Source organism: Ptychodera flava, chromosome 12 (genome assembly GCF_041260155.1).
Source record: "Ptychodera flava strain L36383 chromosome 12, AS_Pfla_20210202, whole genome shotgun sequence".
Taxonomy (NCBI): domain Eukaryota; kingdom Metazoa; phylum Hemichordata; class Enteropneusta; family Ptychoderidae; genus Ptychodera; species Ptychodera flava.
In genome coordinates this window covers 38,868,238-38,890,042 of record NC_091939.1, presented here as the reverse complement: position 1 = coordinate 38,890,042, position 21,805 = coordinate 38,868,238, and the positions used below count along the sequence as shown (strand labels likewise).

General features: G+C 35.9%; 2 protein-coding genes across 2 annotated transcripts; one reads left to right on the top strand and one right to left on the bottom strand.

Annotated features, from left to right (window-relative positions):
- Positions 1 to 870: 870 nt before the first annotated feature.
- On the bottom strand, positions 871 to 5,913 carry LOC139145835 (zinc finger SWIM domain-containing protein 7-like). Its single transcript, XM_070717248.1, has 7 exons — positions 5,817 to 5,913; positions 4,669 to 4,839; positions 3,720 to 3,741; positions 3,170 to 3,272; positions 2,414 to 2,492; positions 1,811 to 1,836; positions 871 to 1,358 (listed from the first exon to the last, which is right to left on the bottom strand). The coding sequence occupies exons 2-7, from the start codon at positions 4,757 to 4,759 to the stop codon at positions 1,236 to 1,238; spliced, it is 444 nt and encodes a 147-aa protein (XP_070573349.1). The 5' UTR covers positions 4,760 to 4,839; positions 5,817 to 5,913; the 3' UTR covers positions 871 to 1,235.
- Positions 5,914 to 5,920: 7 nt separating this feature from the next.
- On the top strand, positions 5,921 to 21,442 carry LOC139145834 (beta-ureidopropionase-like). Its single transcript, XM_070717247.1, has 14 exons — positions 5,921 to 6,084; positions 11,458 to 11,629; positions 12,262 to 12,349; positions 12,678 to 12,772; positions 13,524 to 13,608; positions 14,102 to 14,178; positions 14,419 to 14,473; positions 14,921 to 15,035; positions 16,447 to 16,528; positions 17,199 to 17,241; positions 18,072 to 18,098; positions 18,756 to 18,796; positions 19,231 to 19,317; positions 19,600 to 21,442. Exons 1-14 carry the CDS (start codon positions 5,984 to 5,986, stop codon positions 19,681 to 19,683), a joined length of 1,152 nt encoding a protein of 383 aa, XP_070573348.1. The 5' UTR covers positions 5,921 to 5,983; the 3' UTR covers positions 19,684 to 21,442.
- Positions 21,443 to 21,805: the final 363 nt, after the last annotated feature.

The following is a 21,805-nucleotide window of genomic DNA, read 5'->3' as shown; positions in this document are numbered from 1 at the left end:
TGGATGTTTTGAAATTTACTTGAATTTCTGAAAGTTTACCTGAAATTGTAACAATAATCGATGACTTCCAGCTTAGCAAAGACTGGCAGCCACTATGAATACACCCTTCACAGCAAGGCTGACATACATTTTACATCAATTTTTCTTTACATGTAGTATCTGAATGCGCACTTGAACTGACACCTGTATTCTGATGGGTGAGAGTGTACAATTGATGCACAGTATATGAAAGGCTTGCTTTGAAATTTTATGACGGCTGCCAGTCTCTGAAAACGTGGAAGTCACAAATAATTGTTGTGATTTCAACCTAATTTTAAACTCCCAGCAGCCAAGCAGGAAGCTGTAATAATTTCTGTAATACATATAAAGGACATCCAATCAGAATGTCATCCTTGGTCATTGAAGGTGTATGGTCACTCTAATATTTTAGTGTCTCCCTCACAGCTGTGTTTAGTGTCTCATATCATACAGTCACTGAGTGCATTTCAATTTTCATCAATAAATATTAGTTTGATCTACATCTGGGATAATTAATGTCATGTACTGACTGGAATTAACTGGTACCGTAGTACCTAAATGAAATGCACTTTCAGTAATAAATTGCTGACTACAGAGGGCGCTATTCTGAACACATCAAGTAGCACAGTACATATTGAGACAAGCTCCCACAATAATATTCAAACATGACACTTATAGTTGTCAAGCTGTCCTCTTGGCCTAGTCAAGTATGTTTTTTGTTCACAGTCATTCAGTCTTCAACACACTTCTGCTGGTACCCTGGCATACTGTTAATCAGAATACTGCTACACTAACTAACAATAGAAGATGACATGTTTAACTTTGTGGCAACTATATACAACACAAAACATGCTGATTCTTGAAAAATATACTTTATTTATCGGAGAATAGTAAATAAACTCCTACATTATTACTCTAGTTTGAAATGCAAACAGAGTTTGAAACTGATACTTTGTTTCACGTCCATAGACTTAAACAACCAAATAATTGGCAGCGATCAATGTTCTTAAGTTTCTAATTTTTAACGCTAAAGGATTTTTATTAAAATAAATATAAAGAGAGCAAAAAGTACCAGCTTTAAAGCTTTGATTTGGTGGAACATCTAATGATTGACTGTTTCAAATTTCAAGTACTGAACTTTGATAAAAGTCTAGATCAGAGTTCTGCAGTTCAAAAGAACTTTGATATCTGGTGCTTTCAAAGGTTGATTGTTCTAGTTATTCACTTGTGTTATGTGTATGACTGTTACGATGTAGTTTTGTCATTTCACTATCTGATATGGTCACTTCTTCATGTGTACCCATTGCAGCACCAAGAAATGTTGCCAGAACATGTTTACACTGAAAAAAAATGCAATGATGTGAATAAATTACTTATTTCAAAAAGTTGTAACGATGTCAACTTTGTACCAACCGTGATGATGTTAATGCCAAATAATATTTTCAGGAATTGTATGCTGTTGTTCTCATATAGACATCATATATACCACTTGTAAATTTGACCTGTGAAAATCTGATCAGCAATGAAAACTTGTTTCTGTTATTTTGATACAGGTGAAAACTTATTATTGCATGGACACAATGATAAAAGCTATGTTGATCTATGGAAAGACACTACTTTCAATGACTTCTCACAGGAAGACTATAAATCATTGATGCTTCAGTCAATGATGATGAATGTCTTAGATCCATAATGAGTATGTCTACTCTACTAGCATAGCACTTTCATTGGTAAACTTTTGGAAAAAGTATGGACTAAAGAGCTGTATTGTCGAGATGTATAATATACTCACCATGGTAATGTCTCTTCTCTTCAGCACTGCAAATAAATTAATATTTTGATAAATTAATTGAGGAAGTCATATTGATATTGTGTCATATGAGACAAGGTACTGCGTTATATCAGATATCTACACATTAAAACTCAAAATTAAGGAAAGTGTGATTTTCAGAATTATTCTGTCCAGTGTGTGACTGCATTGATGAATGGTACTGTTGTTTTTCATGCTGGCAGAGCAACCATTTATGAACAAACAACAACCCAAAAAACTACATAACCCCTTTCATGTTTTCCTTGTTCTTAACCACATTGTTTTGTGATACATCAATGACTATCTATAAGTATGTACGTTACAGTGTATAGTCTAACCTGACCAGTATTTCTGTTTGCTAAGATGACCCATTTGTTCACTGCCCGACTACTAACAAATTATATGATGAATCCACACTTATGAGCTCGTCTTGAGGTTAAAGAATAAAATTTGCAAAGGAAAATCATAGAACAAATAACCTTAAATATTTTTTCCTCTGCAACTTGTGAAATTTTGTACAGTATTTTGATCTGACGTGCTCTTCTGAAAAGCTGCGTAAAAAGATTACATGAACAAAAGACTTACCTGCATATGTGTATGAGGGACAAGTACAATATTTGGACGGAGGGAAGCATGTGTATAATTTACTTGAACTGCCTACCACCTAGGGAAGAAGAACAAAGTGCAGAAAAAAAAGGGGAAAAAAACTAATTTTATTAGATTTTGGCTGTAACAGAGTTTGGATACTAAACAACTATTGTGTTGAAAAAGATATAATGTTCAAATGCAGAACTTTAACAATTTAACTTTGCTAGCATTACCATTTATATAAGACATTGTAGTGATAATTTTTTTAATCACTATGACACTTCTTTAATACTATTAAATGTAACTCTGTATGTTGTCTCTGATTTCAAGTGTTACATTTTCTTTTATCTAGTCAACCTCCGTGAAAAGAGTTGTTACACCTATGGAGTTATCCAGTTTAAATAAAGATAAATAATTATAATAACAATAATGTTTAAGCTCAACAGCAAATGGACTTGTTACATGTGAACTGTGATACTGCAATTGGTGTGAAGCCTAGCACACACACTATCATGGTTTAATCAGCTACGCTAGCCTTTATATCATACACGCCTTCTCCGTTCAGACTCTCCCATTCAAAACAATTCAGTGTTACTCATGTCATCATTGCTACTTTATTCACACAACATCTCAGAAAGCACACAAAGTTGACTACTAAATCATCATTTTGCATGGTTGTTGTAGGACACATTTAAAGTTGATTACTAAAGCTTATTACATATTGTACAAATCATCAGTTTGTTCCTTGTCTACCTGAAATACTGTTCTGCCTGAAGGAGAAGTCACTTTAGTCACTCCATTATGATCCAAGATGTCCAGTGCTGGTTGTAGCGTCCCTTGAAAAACAAAATGTAACCTGAAAATACCATGATACATACATAGTCTTTGAATTTGGTGTTTGAATATACACTGTAATATTTGAATCTAACAATTAACATTTGTGAAAGGGCTGTGAAATTGTTCATCTCATGACAACACTATCCATATAAATGGAGTTGAAAACATTGTGTTGCGTATCAGAATGTTTTTTTCATTTTCTTAATGATGACACTGGATCTAGTTTATATGAAGTATTGAAATGGCAAGGAAATACATTATGTTGGTCCTTATACTTTTTTATGTGCACAGAAAAATGAAACATTTTATTAAAAGGAAAGCACAAATCAAATAATTTCCATGCACAGCATGATGAGAGTAAAGTACTGGTTCTCTGAACTATTTAAAAGTTTACATTTTGTGTGCTTTACTTTTTATATGGTACAAAAGACCAAAAAGAGCTATTTTTGATGTAATTTATACTTACGCTGACATCAAGTCATCAGGTACTGTAAAGGAAAAAGAAATTAAAATATGATTTTACCACATATAAGTTTGCTAAAAACCAAATGTAACATACTGTCCTGTTTTTCCTATGAACTCCCTTAACATCAAAGTTCAATGACATTTCTGTGAACTGAATACTTTCAAACCTGAGCTACCGGTCAGTATATAACAATTCCGTCAGGTCATAAGATGGTATGGATGGTTAGGCCAAAAACGAAATTGTTTCTGATCCTTGACATTCAGCAAAAGTGATGCGGCAACACGATTTTCTTTTCTTTTTTTTCTTTTCTTTGTTTTTTATTCCTAACAATGCTGGTTTGGCACTATTGACGCAACAGCTATTGTTTTTTTATCGCTGGCTGCATAATACTTCAGTTTCTCACCCCCCCCCCAAAAAAAAAAAAAAAACACAAAAAAAACCCAGCCATGACGTGCAGGTTCTGAAATGACATGCGCAAGGACCAGAAACAATCTTTTTTTAGGCCTTATAGCCAAATTATTAAAACTCAAATTAGAAAACAAAGCAATAAGATTACAAATTTTTGACAGCACAGTAACTCAGTTATCTACAAGTAGATAATTGATCTTTTGGATATCACTGGAATACATAATTTCTGTGCAAAGATTCCCATGACAATAAACCTACTGACTTCAACTTCAAACATAGAAGTAGTAGATAATGGATGAGCTTAGTAACAATCTACAGAGCACCGACAATAGTCTTCAAAGTTCATGTATCAGCTTCCATTATATTTGTATAAACAAACTAAAAGCATGGTGGGCTAGTCTATGGTCTATTCAATTCAAACTACAATTTACTGACACCAGTGATATGCTTAAGTTAAATCAAATGATTTCATACTTAACCTGTTACAGTTTATTCATCACACTGAGAACAACACTTCTACATATATTCATTTCCTACTCACAATCTTTAGATGCCTGCCCGTCAGATGAACACACTTCCTTTACTTGTAAAAGAAGCTGACTCTGCACATCAGAAATGTTTAGCTCTGTCATTGTCAAATTCTGCAAGCAATGTTCATCTTTTACAACTTCAGCATCAGCTTGTAGCTCAGCCAAACACGCATGAGGTATCTCTATTAAGCACAAGAAAAAGTGATCACATGATATATTGGTGCTAAAATATCAGAAAGAGCCATCCTTGGTACCGAGGTAGTATGTGAAATTGTGAGAATACTGCCCTTTACTGGTACAAATTACACCTTTCATTGTTTGAATTCTTTCAATGTAACATTTATTAAAAAATCTATGTAACATCCATGAACTAAAAAACTGAAATAAACTAAATATTCTGTAGAAGTCCATTTACACCAGAGAAATCTTTTGGAATTTTTATTATTATACGTGTCTCTAATGACTTTACTTGAATCTGATGTACCTCTTACGGTAGCTAACAACATTATGAAATGAAACTCATCACCTATATTAACATTTTATTAGCCTGGTATTTATTATTCCAGAAATTCTATTTCAGTTGATTTCTCGTAGGCAGTAAAATAGGGTGGTTTTGACATTAGTTTTAATAAAGTCCGCGCCATGGTCACCTTAGTCTGCACGTCTATTTGTTGTTACCGTCTTTGCATCATGCAGGCTACTTGCTGCGGATCCGTAGCCTTTATACCACTGCCTAGTGCCTTTGCTGGTTGTGTTGGGGGAGTTACTCCCCCAACACAACCAGCAAAGGCAGTGGTAGGGCTACGGATCCGCAGCAAGCAGGCTACGTGCAACCGTGCAACCGCACAGGCGGAACTTGTACAAAATTCAGATGCGTGCATGACTAACTACAGTCACTCTTGGTACAATTCTAAGCCCTGCCACTCCATTTGTTGTGTGTGTTGTGTTGGGGACAACAAAATATGAACAAACCAGTGACCGGGCTACAGATTGTGTGATGGTTAAAACTCCAAACACGGCCCTTCCGTGCCCAAACCACAGATTTTGGAAAGGCAAAAATGATGTGAAAAAAATGAACAATTATGCAATTTCACGTAACACCGTCAACCGGGCTTATTTGGCAAGAATCGAACTAAGGTAATGAATTGTTTTTACTTACCAAAGTGTGTTGGGTGAGTGGCAACTTTACAGATGATAAATCGCCAGCAGCAGTCGCATCAGGTTAAATTAGGTCGTGGCATGACGGGAAGTTCACGATGTCAAAGGTCATATTCAGAGTTAGTGCGCCAGCCTGTGTCGCGTCGTATTGCTCGACAAGTTGCGATTATGGCAGACCAGTTGCACAGTCTGGACTCAGTTCTCTCCGAACACATTCCCGCCGATAAGCTGCAACATGTACAGCGAATTTTATACGGCAATATGCCAGGGTAAGTCGGAAACGATGACAAGTCGAACAAATTCAACCACGAAGGCAACATTGTAGAGTTTTCATCAGTGACACTCCAGTGGAAGCTGGCTTGGCCGTCCGTCCCATCAATCATTGTTCAGTACCACGTATCAGATAAACCGTGCCAGAGATTGCTTAGAGATGAAACGGTTGAATCTTTTGATCCCTCGAATTCAACGCAATGCAATGGTAAACGTCTCTCCCTTTTCATACTTCCTGGCAAGAATATTTTTATGTTGTACCTCTTCGTTCCACCTGTCCTTGGTCCCTCCTCCATCACTTACTGAACCGCAAAGAATTCACGGTAGAGTAACTGTAGTACTAGCAACCAAGTGTAGAAATGAGAATGCGAGGGCTCTGCTTGCTGCGAATCCGTAGCCTCTGCCACTCGGGTAGCTTGGTCATTGGAGTGGCCCCACTCCCAGCAGAACACGTCAAGGAGTGGCAGGGCTCGTTTTCGCAGCAAGGGCTCTGCGTGCATGCAATCAGTGATCACCAGCATGTCTTTGACTCTTAAGTGTGATGTGAGCGCGTACTGCCGTGTGTATGTGCAGTGTAACCTAGTCATGTTGTCAACGTGTCCCTGCCACACTAGCAAACTGTGTTTATCATGTCCATTGCAAATATTAAATTATTCAGTGGCATTTCTGTGAACTGGATACTTTAAAATACGGACAACTGGCACATTCAGTCAGGCCATAAGATGCTATGGACGGTTATAGCCAAATTAATGAAATTCAAATTAGAAAACAAAGTGATAAGATGGAAATTTGTTGACAGCACATTAACTCTGTAATCTACAAGTAGATAACTGACCTCTTAGGTATCACTGGAATACATAATTTGAAAGATTGTAAATTATCCAATCACGAACTGTAGTATAGAGACTGCAACCTAGCTGCAAAATTGTAGCTCTACGGTTAGGCGGTCTGTGAGTTTTGGTTTTTGCGACCTCGCTCACCAGTAGAGCTACAATGCTGAAGGCCCTGAAGCATACAAAATAAGCACGCTGCATATGGCACGGCATTTTGATGTAAAATCCCATATATTTACTGCATTTGGTCATACTGATTTATCACTACTGAAGATTAAACACTATAATACACTAACCTTGTCGTGTATGGGGTTTGGTATTTGTTCAAGTACGTCGATCGCGTTCCAAAAACATTTCTTGGAGCCGCCATTACCAACTTCCGGTAATGGCGGCTCCAACACGCTCAATGTTTATGGAACGTGATCGACGTGTCTGTGCTAATACCAAACCCCATAAATGACAAGGTTAGTGTATTATAGTGTTTAGTCTTCAGTAGTGATAAATCGGTACGACCAAATGCAGTAAATATGTGGGATTTTACATGAAAATGCCGCGCCATGTGTGGCGCGCTTATTTTGTAAGCTACAGGGCCTTCAGCATTGTAGCTCTACTGGTGAGCGAGGTCGCAAAAACCAGAACTCACCGACCCGCCTCACCGTAGAGCTACAATTTTGCAGCTAGACTGCAGTCTTGCTTCAAACATGGAGGGAGCAAATATGCTAAACTATACTGTACACACCGTTTCTATCACAGCCACCCAGTCTTTGTAGCAAGAAAAACACTGAGCATGTATGGCTTCAGTCTAAAAGTAATGATATTTGTTGGTTTAAAGTTAACATCTGTATACTTTACTGTTATGTTTGATGAGAACTTACCATTTCTGGTCTTTTGTGATATGAAATCACATGTAGGGTAATGAGCAAAACAATTTACCAAAATGGCATAGAACTCTTTTTTTCTATAATTACACACCAATTTCATGTATGTAGAACTTTCCAATAATTTGAACAGAACAGTCAATCATATACAATTTAAATAAAAAATAGACCAACAAATTTGTTTCAAGACTGTCTTAAGTTTTGTGAAAGGTATGTCAGTTTTATTCCTGTGATTGAGTACCTTAGGGAGCCGTCATTATTTATGGCCTGGGGGGGGGGGTCTGAGGAATCTGAGGGGGGGGGTCACTCAAAAAATCGAAAGCTACAAGGGGGGTTGCTCAAAAGTGGAGAACAAGAAAGGGGGCTACTCAATTTTGTTGATATGTACTGAAGCATTTAGTGGAGTTACGAATTAATACAACAATAATAGTAAAGATATGTATATTCATACCCGGTATTTGTGTACCCACACACACACACACACATATATTATAATTATATATATATATATATATATATATATATATATATATATATATATATAAAAGAAACTTGGTTGAAACACACTACCACACCTGGTTGTTAGGTTCCAAACGTATTTATTAATAAATACGTTTGGAACCTAACAACCAGGTGTGGTAGTGTGTTTCAACCCAAGTTTCTTCTATCTTCACCCCATTCCACGCTCCACTGGGGATCACCTGAATTCCTACAGTTTCTTATATATATATATATATATATATATAGTATATATATAAATCATAATACAGGTGGTTTCAAGTAGAAACTAAAACCTCATTACACTATGTGTTTCATGTTATTGTGATCTTCAGACGAGAATGATCAGCTATTCGACGTGGCAAGCCTTATGTTAGAGGCTAGTACTGAGTACATTTTTCAGTATTTCCTGATTAAAGATTGATATACTTGCCTGATCATTAATGAGAAATGTCTGCTTTCTATATTGTACATTGTATAGGTTACTGATAGGGAAAATGTGAAAAGCAAGCTAATTCTGATTCTATAAAGTTTAAAACCAGTGGAATGCCTTGACAACAAACCCATCTTCTATTGCAGGAAAATGTATGACTGTCGCTATTTTTTCGTTTTCAAAAAATGTAATTGAAATCAGTGAACTGGAATATAAGTTTTGGAATACTGTCTCAGATTTCTGTTCCTTTGAGTTTTTATACGAAAAAAATCTGAAAAAAATACTCCCCAAGTGCCACCAAATAACACCATTTTAATCTCTATTTTTCAAAAGCTCCAATGGCAGGAGGGGGACACCCCCTCCTGACCTCCCCCTGTGACCGCTTATGCAGTCGCTTGTGGTGCTTTCGCACCACATCTTCCCCCTCTTGTAAAAAAATCCTACGGAGAACACTGCATGTCATCAGAGCACTGGATACAGACCTGTACATCAGCCCCTGTCACAGCAATGGAACCTCTTTCTGACACAGACCTGTACCACAGGGTTTAATCAGGGTCTGTCGCAGCAGCAATCCATTTTACTGTGTAGATATTTAACTTTCCCAATTTTTTGGGGGGAGGGGGGGAGGGGGTGTCACTCAAAATTTCTATAGCAGAGAGGGGGGGGTTACTCAAACATGTCATGGTTGGCAGGGGGGGTTACTCGAAATTTTGGAGTTTCGAAAGCAATTCCTCCGACCCCCCTCCCCAAGGCCGTAAATAATGACGGCTCCCTTATTGTGTTCCCCAAAATCTGTCAAATTACATTGTCAACAATTTTCACAAATCCAGATTAAAAAGTTTTCTAAAATTTCAGTAATCGTTCATTCAACAAATTTCGTTTGTTGTATTTGAAAGTTGGATCATTTTGTTTTCCCATCATCTATTATAGTACACTCAGTGTGACAGTTTTCGGACAGGGTAGTGAATTTGCCCAAAGTCGTTTCGTAAAATGACCAGCAATACGAAATCTTATTACCATGCCTTTCGAAACTTTATTGTGGTTATCCTCAAACTCAGTTGACACGACGGGAGTGGTATTTCGGGGTCAAAGTTGCCAAACTTTTGACCCCATGTTGAAGGCGTAATAATCGGACTGCATTCCCAGAAATCGGACGTCGTGTTTGGAATGTGATTAGGAGCTAAGTATTGATAATTTGAAACTTCAAACCACAGATTTTAATTTTGATGTGTTTAGAAAACTGTATATAAGTATATTTCATGATAATTAGTTATGTTTAATCCATGGACGACTCAACTATATTTCGACGTGTATAGCGCTTAGATATCGGACACGGGCTATCTCTGTGTGTGTTGCTTTCGGCACCTTGTATCGTACGGTGTACACTTCGCTAAGTTTGTTCAGTGAGTATTACTTATAATTGTTTCCATTGCATATTTTGTTTGTATTAGAATCGCACAGGCATTATTTAATAAAAATAGCAAGTATATTTCATCGTATGGAATTATTTACCTGTCAAGTTTTTACACGGTAAGTCACTTACTACGTTTACACATGCTAAATATTGTCTGTCCGAAAACTTGTACACTTCTTACGTTCATTAAATGTACTTTTTTCTCGAAACAACTGCGCAGTTTTCGTTAAAACTACATGCAATCGTAGCGAACAATGGAAAGAATATTTTCAAAATCATTATTCTCCCCCACATTCAAAATTCAATGCTAAATCAGGACTTTAGTCAAAATTTCAGTTACTTTGACCTGACGGCAGTATGTTAACAGTATCACTGACGTGGTATCAGACGACAATTTGTGACCGCCGCTCGTAGCGAACTCATAGCATCTACAAAAAAAACCTATCGAAAACGGGACAACAGTGTCACCTGACTTAATATTGGGGTCACATGACCTGTAAAACGCCATCGATACGGAGCGAAGTGAGTTTAACTAACAGCATGTCACTAAATGTCCGAAAACTGAGGTCGTCCGAAAACTGTCACACTGAGTGTAGTGAACAGACAAATTATGAGTGTACATGTAGGGTACACATATAACATTTTTGCAGCTTGAACATGAACTTATAGTAGTTGACAACTTGGTCCAAATTCTTAAACTACCACAGTTGGAAAGCCATATGTTTAATCATATCAAAATAAATTACAATGAATCAGTTGATGACAGATTGTTGATATATACAACTATTATTCTAGTTTTTAAATGAGCACATCTTCTGTTGTGAACAGTGTCACAGTTTATCTATTTTGTTACCACCAATAAGATGATGGAGTCAGGAGTTCTTATCATTTGCCATTTTGCACAAATTGTTATTGTTCAGCCAGTTTTGAAATGTGTATGAAAAATTGATTTGATCATAATACATACAGTATGATTTAATAGATGTGTATATATGAATATGTGTTTGCAAGAAAGATATGTTTTGTGTAATTCTATACATTTTGGGAGTACTGTAGCTGGCTTATAGCCAACCTGCTGAGAAGACAATACTACCAGCAAGTTGTTATGATGGTTTTCTTTCACTGTAAAGAGTTCAATAGTGGCTGTCATTGTAAACAAGAAGGAAAATTATATTGCATCGGGAATGTATTTATGGCAATCGTTTTACGTAACATCTGAGACAGAAAACCAGTAATATATTTGATCAGCATCTTGATTACAACAAACAAACAAACAAACATTTCAATATTTCTATTCCATTACTTTCTCCAAATAGAAAGCTGGATCTACCTGCTGAGGCTATAGAAATGGCCAAAGAGAAGAAGTTTGAAATTCAGGGATACAGGATAACAGCTGCTGCGGAACAGCTTAGAAAACCAAGAATAGTTAGAGTTGGATTAATTCAAAATAAAATTGTGTTACCAACAACAGCACCAGTAGCAGATCAGGTGAGAAATCACGATTCAGCCCACGCGGATTATAAAAATTGTTCCTCAGAATTGCTGGTGTTTCTTGCCCTTATTTGATGTTTTAAATATTTCCAAAGTCAGATACTGCTATATTGTAATTCTTCTTGGTGCTTTATCAGTGCTCTTGCTCTTTCTTTTAATAGCAAATGGATTTTTGGAAACGATATGTACACCTTGCATCCATCAGATGATGTGTTATGGTTGTAACTGAGAATTATTTGTTTTAATTTACTGGAGAAATTTACTGGTTTGTGAATAACGTAAAAACTTGTACTAGCCACCTGCTATCTAGCCAAGAAAATCTGAGGAATAAGTGTTTTGCGTCTTGCCAAAGTTTCTATTCTTATCAAATAGATTTGATTTTAAGAATGAGCAATGTTTTCAAGTCAGCTTTTAGAATAGCAGTATACAAATTTTCCAATTTATGATTGACTATTGAGCAATTGGATAGTCAAACTTTGGCCTTAAAGATCTGTAGTTATCAAAGATCTGTAGTCATTTGAACAGATCTTGTGTGTGATGACGAAAATACTGGTAGTTTGGTTATATGTAGTGTCTATTTATTTTATTGTACATGTATTACACATATTGTAATTTTCATAATTTTACAGAGAGATGCCTTGCATCAGCGTATTGGTGAAATTGTAGAAACTGCCGCCCTCTGCAATGTCAACATTGTCTGCTTTCAGGAAGCATGGAGTAAGTGATACGTGCTACTACTTTAAGATAAAACAATTCCATGTTGGATTTTGATAACTTTAGAATTTAAGCTTATCTTCACTCATTAGGTTGATGAAAAAATGAATTGTAGGATACATAGGTTCATGAAATAGAAGGAAAAAACTAAACCAAATTGGGGTCACAGTATAGTATATTGCTCACCAAACTGTTGTCAGAAATGAGAATTACAAGGAATTTTTCTAGCTAGCTATCCATTTTATATCATACTAACTAGAATATATAGCTCGATTGAGTGTAAAGTTTGCACCATCAGAAGTGACACATATCTCAATGTTTATCTTGCCAGCCATGCCATTTGCTTTCTGTACACGTGAGAAACAACCATGGTGTGAATTTGCGGAGTCTGCTGAAACTGGACCAACAACAAAATACTGTCAAGAGGTAAATATCCATGACTGCTTTGTGAAAGTTTTTTGAATGTCACATAACTATTAGAAGTAGATGTCTGTCTTCTTCATTTGTAATGATAGCATTATGTAAACTCATTAAAGTTGACACATTATCAGGATGGTGGGGATTATTCTTTCAAGAAAGCAGCAAACTATTTGCCATTCACCTGTTGTCCCACACCAATTTGTTAAAAGGCCAGTATAGCTGTAATTTTTGATTTTTTTTGTCAATTGCAAGTTCTGCTCAGCAGAACTCCCCACAGCATGTTGAAACAACAAATATTTGGTTGTTATTTATGTTGTTTACATTGAAATTTTCATCAGGACAAGAATTCTCTTTTCCACAATAACAACACAATTTTATACACATGTACCGACTGAGTTGACAAGTTGAATACTGTGAAATTCAACATGCTTTAGGGAGTAGAACAAGTAACTGCAACTGACATCAAAAACAAAAACTGTGAAAAAATCATCAGCAATTACAACTACAGGCTTTTAATTAATAAAAGTTGAAGAAGTTGTAACTCACTAGCCTTGTAGTATTTTTCAATATATTTTGGATATCAGATTCCAAGAATATTATCCATTGAGTCAATGTGCATGAGCAAATCAAATAGATGGATTAAGCTTATAGAAGTGACTGTGAAAACCAAGAAATGACTGATAGAGTTTATATGATGTAATTATTATTGGTTGACACAACAATGAAGATTTTGTCATGTTTTAATGTTTTCCTTCAGCTTGCCAAGAGATTTAACATGGTAATTGTGTCACCAATACTGGAGAGAGATGCTGAACATGGAGACATTCTAGCAAATACTGCAGGTATGAAGATTATGCTAGATTTGATTTGGAAAGGCAACTTTGCTGCATGAAAAAACCTCTAATATCTTTTCAAATATTAAAAAATTAACAATAAATGCAACATCTCTAGGGGTTTTGGAAGAACCAGTGGAGCTTCATCTTATAGCTTCAAGAGATAGTTTTTGTTTTAAAGTTCGTAAGCACTCTGTACATTACAATTGTAACAAAACTGGGCAGCCAATGATCGTCCAACACTGATATTGTAATCATGTGTAAGTTGGTGAAGTAAAAAATTTTATTGATAAATGTTGTGGTAGTTCTGGTCTGTGTGGATATGGTAGTGAAAGGGTTCCAAACAAAAGTGATCTTGAATCCTACTAGCCTTTAATGTAATATCATTCCCTAGCTTGTACATGTACATTACAAACATTAGTGTGCTGTATTTTGGACTGTGGGCAAACAGATGATGGTGTCTGGTTTTTGGACTGTGTAAAGCTGATGTCTGGTTTTACAGTTGTTATTTCCAACAGTGGTGCAGTCATTGGGAAAAGCAGGAAGAACCACATTCCAAGAGTTGGTGACTTCAATGAGGTGAGAGACATCCATTCTCTGTCATTCTTTCTTTGGGTCTGTTTATGTTCTTATCATGAAAAAAAGTAAAATTTGGACCACTGAAGTATAGATAAAGATGTAACATGTAACAAATTTGATTTTGTAATTTAAAAGTTGAGATTTTTTCACAATAGAGACCAATGCCAAACACTGTTACATCTCTAATGTGACATTTTTGCCGCTGAATGATGCTGTAAATTCAAACTTTTGTCATTGCAGTCAACGTACTACATGGAGGGCAACACTGGACACAGGGTTTTTGAAACTCAGTTTGGTAAGTATTGAATAGACTGTGATTTCTGGTTAAGCAGTAGTTTCTAGTCTTTGGTTCTTACTTGGTTACTCCACTAAAGGGTGAAAAGATGCAGCCACTTTCTTTTCATTATAATCCAAGTGTGGCATCTTTATTATGTTTATCCTTTTGATTAGGCTAATCCCAGATACTCACCCTTATCCCTGATATATGCCCTATGACAGAAATTTTGACAAAATGACGGACTTCTACATTGAATACTATTTAACTTATTTTGGTTTCAAAGCTTTCTTTATATTTTCTGTTCATTTATCATCAAAAGTTGCAACAATTCATGTTTATATTGATTTGCAACATAGCAAATCAATGGCTGTAAGATGTGACTGAACAAAGCAATGAACAGATGTAAAATGAACATATTTCCACTCATAAACTCATCCGTGTCTCTTTCCTTGTGATTATTCACAGGTAAAATAGCCATCAATATCTGCTATGGTCGTCACCATCCTTTAAACTGGATGATGTATGCATTAAATGGAGCAGAAATTATCTTGAATCCATCAGCTACAGTTGGTGCTCTGAGGTTTGTGTCAGTTCCAGTGTTCTACAACATACTATCAGAATAAATTTCAGAATGTTCTACAATACACCGTCATGATAAATATAAGAGGGAACAATAATTAATACATGATACAACATGACCTGTCCATGTTATTTATTTCACCTTAATCTCTGCCAAGGGCCTTTGTAAGCAAACTGAGAAGATTGAACTGCCTGGACAAACATCTGAAAAGATTGACTTTGGCTGTTCCTTCATAAATCCTGAGCTATGAATGCTGCCAATCATCCACAATACTTAAAATAAATTTGCCCAATCTTACTTTACGCTGTAGACTTGCTCCAAGTCTGTGGGCATATAAGTATCAAAACATATAAAAAATTGAAGGACTAAACATCATCAGACTGTTGCGCCAATGGTAGGTTGTTGCGGAGACTGTTGGGTGGACGTTCTTGCCCACAGACGCTTGGCCAGCTGATGAGAAAAGCCAGGCGACTGGGGCAAGTCTATTTGGTTCCCAGACACTTCACACCAAAACCACTTTGCACCATACATCTCGTCCCATACAATTTTGCACCAAAACCACTTCGCACCAAAACAATCTTGTACCAAAACCTCTTCGCCCCAAAAGTCACATCGCCAAAAAACCATTTTGCCCCTAAAACAACACCAATTCGCCCTAAACTTATCGCCAACCGGTAAAGCTATAACCAACCACTGCTATCGAAGTTTTCATCACCTCTCTATCATCACAGGACTGAAATCTTGAAAGTGTATACATTTCGAGAAAATGACATCGTGCATTTCCACGCACCGCACCTGAGTTGTAACATCTAGTAGTTTGCGTTTTTTTTTCTTATTCTACCGTTTATGGTTTCATGCAACAATAAATGGTTCGTGGTAGCCAAAATGTCCTGACACATTACTGTAATGCTTCCAAGTTGCAGGTAAAAACAACGTTATTATACATCGTGATATCGTTGTTTTAGGATGAGTTGGTAGTATTACGATGGTATTATAGCGGGGCGAAGTGGTTTCAATACAAGGTGGTACCTAGAGCGAAGTGGCGTGGGACGAGGTAGTACTTGGGATGAGGTGGTTTTGGTACAAAATGGTTTTGGGATGAAGTTGTGTTGGGTGAACTGGTTTTGGTGCGAAGTGTCTTGACCTCGTCTATTTACGCTGTGAAATATGTTTGCAAACTGTATCACTGACACCATACTACAAGACACATACATGTAGCAGCAAGATCAACATCACAAAATATTATGCAATATTTGATGTTCCGGTCATTAATTTTTGTGTACTTTAAACTTTATCATATTATATGAAAAACTTGTGAGGAATAATATTTGTGTTTGAAATGTTAAAATTGTCTGTTTTTTATTTGGTATGTTGATAATTCATCACATAATATTATTGACTTTGTTTTCAGTGAACCCATGTGGGCTATAGAAGCTCGTAACGCTGCCATTGCTAATCACTGCTTCACTGCTGCTATCAATAGAGTTGGAACAGTAAGTACCCTGCTACTGCTAGCTGCACAAACACTTATTTCAGAATAAATAGAAAACAGAAGAATACAATAATGTTTGTAAGATAAAGATATTTTCCTCACATTCACTATAATATCTTTGATGTTCTGTAAGGGACTTTACCTTCCATTGGATATAAATTTTGTGTGGTGATATCACTCTTGCAAAATATAATTTTAATGTCATGTTCAATTGTTCTATAGGAACACAAAAGCTGTGGTAGTCCAGCTTCGTAATTTGCAAAAAAAATGTGAAAAAAAAATATGTTGACAGCATTAACTTGAGTCTCCATAGTATTGTTATGTTTGATAAATTCCTTCCCAAACCAAAATAGAAAACAACTGAAGATTGATGTTATGGTTATTCGTTAAGAAAAATAATTCCCAAGATTTTGATGTTTGTTTGAAAGTTTGTCGTTGTCTATTATCAGTGAAGAGTTGTATCATCCCTCTGACTTGCAATATTTCCCCTGAAGGAATATCAAATTACCTCAACCTGATTTTTAAAGGGTTGTGTTGGGTGAACAAGAAATGTAGAATCATCAAAAGAACACACAAGGACATTTTTTCCCATTCCCTATGCTCAAACTGTCTTCAATAGTAGCTCAGTCTGTCCATTTCCAGAAATTTCTATATTTCCCTTTGCATTGTAGGAAATATTTGAAAATGAATTCACTTCAGCAGATGGCAAGAAAGGTAAGAAAAGTGCAAATTTAAGAATAAGATGTTATTTGAAAGTGATATAAAGTTGTCTCTGTATGTAGTTTGAGATTTGTGTATGTTGGCATCGGTGTGGCACAAGCCCATTTCATGGTGTAATTGCACTGAGATCCACTTTTCTGACATCATATCTCAAACATATCTAAAGTGATCATCTTGTATCAACTGTACACAGTATTCTAGATAATGGTGTTCTTCTCTCATAGAATGTATATAACATACCGGTACAGATGTCTGACATTCTGCAAATTTTGTCAGCTTGATGTGTATCATTCTGATTAACATCCATCACCTCACTTCAAATGAGATTTTCCCATGGTTACCATTCTGATGCTCAAGAGATGTTTGTGCGTCAATAAAATATTACCTTTACTTGTTTCCCATGCATTTTGGAATGCAACAGTAGCCTTCAATCAATAGTAATGATTAAAATTTACCCAAACAGTAGAGAGGATGTTTATGTCACATGTTCCAAACTTTCCTCAATAAACTGATTCAAACTGAAATTCCTGGCAGGGATATGTGAATATGAAAATCTAATTCCTGGATGGTAATGCAGTGAAACTGCCTGCCAGTTAAGGCTTTTGAAGCCTTATATGAGTGTTACAAACTCTGTAAACAAACTCTATTTGAAAATGATTTCTCGGATCCAAAATAAAATATTACTGGTATGTAGATTAATTTGTAAACTTTCTTGTATATATTTACAGTATTTGAATAGGTGCCACAAACGATGATAAAGATTCATTAACTATGTTTATTGATATCAATAATTATATGACATTTTTTTTTCTGTCTTTTTATAGCACACAATGACTTTGGAGAGTTTTACGGTAAGTAACAGTCAATATATGATTATAGAAGGACTTAATGGGTGGTAAAGATTGGTTTTCACTGGAATAAAGTTCAGAAAAACTCAAGTCAATTGATTGATCATACATTTTGATGCAGTTTTTGGTTCAGATTCAGTGGACATGTGCTTGGCTTGGATTCAAATTCTCCTTTAGATATGCATGGCAGTTTCTGAATCTGAAAATGAACACATGTTTGTTTCAGGTCATGTTTTGCATACCCAGTGTTGCCAAAAGCATAATGACGTAGCTTAAATCATGACATCATCAATAGAGTGAAAAACATTGTGTCAATTGCTTTTCTCATTTTAATTTCATGATGATTATGTCAATAGTTTTGTTTTACTATCAAATTCACAAAATATTTGGGAAGTGCTTGTTTCAGTGAGTCTGCTAGTACCATTAGATTCTGTCTCTGTTTTACACCATTAAATTGAAAGATAATTACGCATAATCTTGTGTATTAGTTTTAGCAGAGCTTGTTTCACAGATGGATGTGAGCAAGTTTGAGCAAAAATTGGTCTCTCTACTTGAAGGTGCATAAAACGTCAAGCTTTCATCAAAAGATAGATTGAGGCAATTAATATTTTTGGCAAATATAACTTGTTCCTTACGGTGTTTTCTGTTTTTCATCCACAGGGTCAAGTTATATTGCAGCACCTGATGGCAGTAGAACACCAGTAAGTTGCCGGTGTGTTTTAGAGAGTGGAAGTAGAGATAACAGTGGTGTGATTTTTGAACTGCTGAACCTGGTACCGTACCTTTGCTTGCACATACAGCTGAGAAAACAAAGAAGCTTGTCGCTATAAATTCTTTTGACATCTCCATATAGGAAATTCTTCCATTTCCCTTGTCTCTTATCTTTTCTTGTAAGACAAAGACAAATAACATGATCAATTTGAACTGTAGAGGGCACACTACACCATTGTAAGGACAGACAAATTTTAGTGGCTGATCCATGATGTTTACAGAATGCAGTGCATCAGGCAGGTAGGACTTATTCATGGTTTGTTAACCTGGTTTAGCTTTGCTTGTGCTCACAGGGAAGGTTTTTAAATTGTCAAATGCAGAATTCTCTTCAAATATTGTTATTTTAATTTGTATACATATTTAGGGTTTAAGCCGAACTCAAGATGGTCTGCTTGTGACGGAAATGGATTTGAATCTAATTCGTCAGATTAAAGACAAGTGGACCTTTACGGTAAGGAGTTGTAAGGTTATCGATTCTGACAAAGATTATGAAAGGACAAGTCAGTTTAATATGTCACAACAAGCTTTCAGCATTTTCCTTGTCATGTCAAAGGTCATCTACATTGGAGTGTCAAGGGTCAAAAGTCATAAAATATTCTAACCTTATCTGTTCCTAACACATGTATTTATTAATGTTGTTGCAAAAATCATTGTATCAGTTCAGTTTGTTTGATGAAATTTCCAATATTATTAAAGTCATAACTTCAAGTTTTCTGTTGTGTTTGTTTTCCAGATGACCGGTCGTCATGACATGTATGCCAATTCATTGGCTGAAGTTGTAAAGGATGACTACAAACCTCCCGTCATCAAAGAATAGATGTATTGTACTAAGATGTGAACACTACACAAGACTGTTCTTGTTAACAAATGATGTATATCCAAGAATAGAGTGAAGTGTGTACAGTAGTTTTCATTCATGGACATTGTATATCTAGGATGCTCTATCATTCTCAGTATAAAGTAGTTCTTATGGTAAGTAGTGTGAAAAGGGGTAACCTCAGTTTTATGACAAATCTACTATATCATGAAATTTTTACACAGAAGAATTGTTCTTTCTTTTTGAATTCTTTTTCCCCAGACAATTTTGTCATAATGCTTTTGTTGATAGTGGCGTACTTTGACCTATAATCAGCAAATTTATGGTGAAGATATTCACATGATGATATGCTTTGACCTGATGACAACTAACTGAAAATAAAAATTGTGATGAACATTTTTCATAACCAATGTGCCAGTACCTGTGTGATCATGTTGGCAAGACATTACAAAGTGACCCTTTGCCAGTTTAAGAATATTGAAATTCTGTGTGTTAACTTTGGCAACAATTTTGATATGAAGTTCTATTGAAGATGAGACACCTTGACTCCAAGTTGCCTTCAATTGGTGAAATTCCAATGTAGAATTTATGAATATTTAACATTCTTCTGCAATCAGAAAGTTTTGATATTTATTGTGATTTTATTTCCTGTCCACACATATTTTATTATGTCCAAGCATACTGTGTTATACAGTACATTTCATTCACTGTGAAGATTAAAGACGTTAAAGACAATAATCTCAGGCAATTTTTCAAAAAATGTCGAGAAGTTTAGGGTACTTTCCTCTTGTGATCCAAGAGCCTTCAACTGATGATATTGTAGTGAATCATTGGAATTATTTGATTGATGGATTGTAAGACTTCTTACTAATTCTGTCAACATTGCATGCTGGTAACATTACCTCTGTACCTTTTAGGTCAGATTTTTTAGGAACATGACTGCATGTACTAATCCACAGAAATTTTTGATAATTCAACACCTTGAGGTGTTTAGATGTATGCATTGGGATCAAGTGCCTATTGGTAATGCATTGTTGATTTTCCACACACTGAGTCTTAGATTATCATGGCTACAGTTTACCTTGCTCTACAGTATGATGACAGTCCAACAGAAACCTGGCCCTCTAGAGTTGAGTACTGTAGTGCCTCAATGAAACAACAGGTTTTCAAGGTTTTGCCATTTTCCTTCAATTCTTTGAGTAACTTTCCAAAGGAATGACTTTCTTCAAATGAAAAACACTGACAGTGCTATTTTCAGCTTAATACTTGAAATAAGTTGACTTTACACCACAGAGAAGAAATGGCAACCAATGTGATATTTTTGTCACCTTATCACCAAGGTGACATTGTTCAGGTGATGTGTGGTCAACGTCATATGAAATGGATTATAAAGCCGTAAACAGGGTGTGAAGTGACTTTTTACTCAAAGTTATTCATCAAAACTTCAGAGGGTATTGCAGATTTTTGTACCAGATGAAAAATACCCGAAATAAATGTACAAAGGAGAGATCTTATACACTTTTTGAACCTTTTGAAGCACAGCTGCTGTGTGTGGAGGAACTGTGTTTGAAGTAATAGTCTGATAGCAATGATTATGGCAAATGATTTGATTACTTGAAAATGATCTTGATTAGCATATACCTGTATGGTAAATTTTCAAGGTTTCATTTCAGGTGTGTTGGTACTTTTGACTTTATTATCCATGTGTAACTGAACATGCAGGAAGAATCACAATAAAATGGCAGTGTTTTATCAACTATGGAACTTGTAAGTGTTTGCAGATTTCATCGTCATGGTGTGAGTGACAGCAGTGTGGGTGTAGGGAATGTGTGTCAGTGAATGGAAAAATGGAAGGGGCGTTTCCATGACATCATAACCTGAGACAAGGATCACCAGTGACCATCGGTGTTTAATTTTATTGCCAGAAGTACTATTTGGGGATCAGCTAGAAGATATGCTCAGCACAATACTTGAAGCTTGTCAAGGTTGTATCTTTGTGTCTGTGCAACTATCAAGGGAAAATTAAGATGGTATGGTGACATTTGAGAAACTTGAGGTGAGACAGTGTAGGATAACCATAAAGTGCACTTAAAGGAGAAACTATTTCCAAAGATTTTATCAG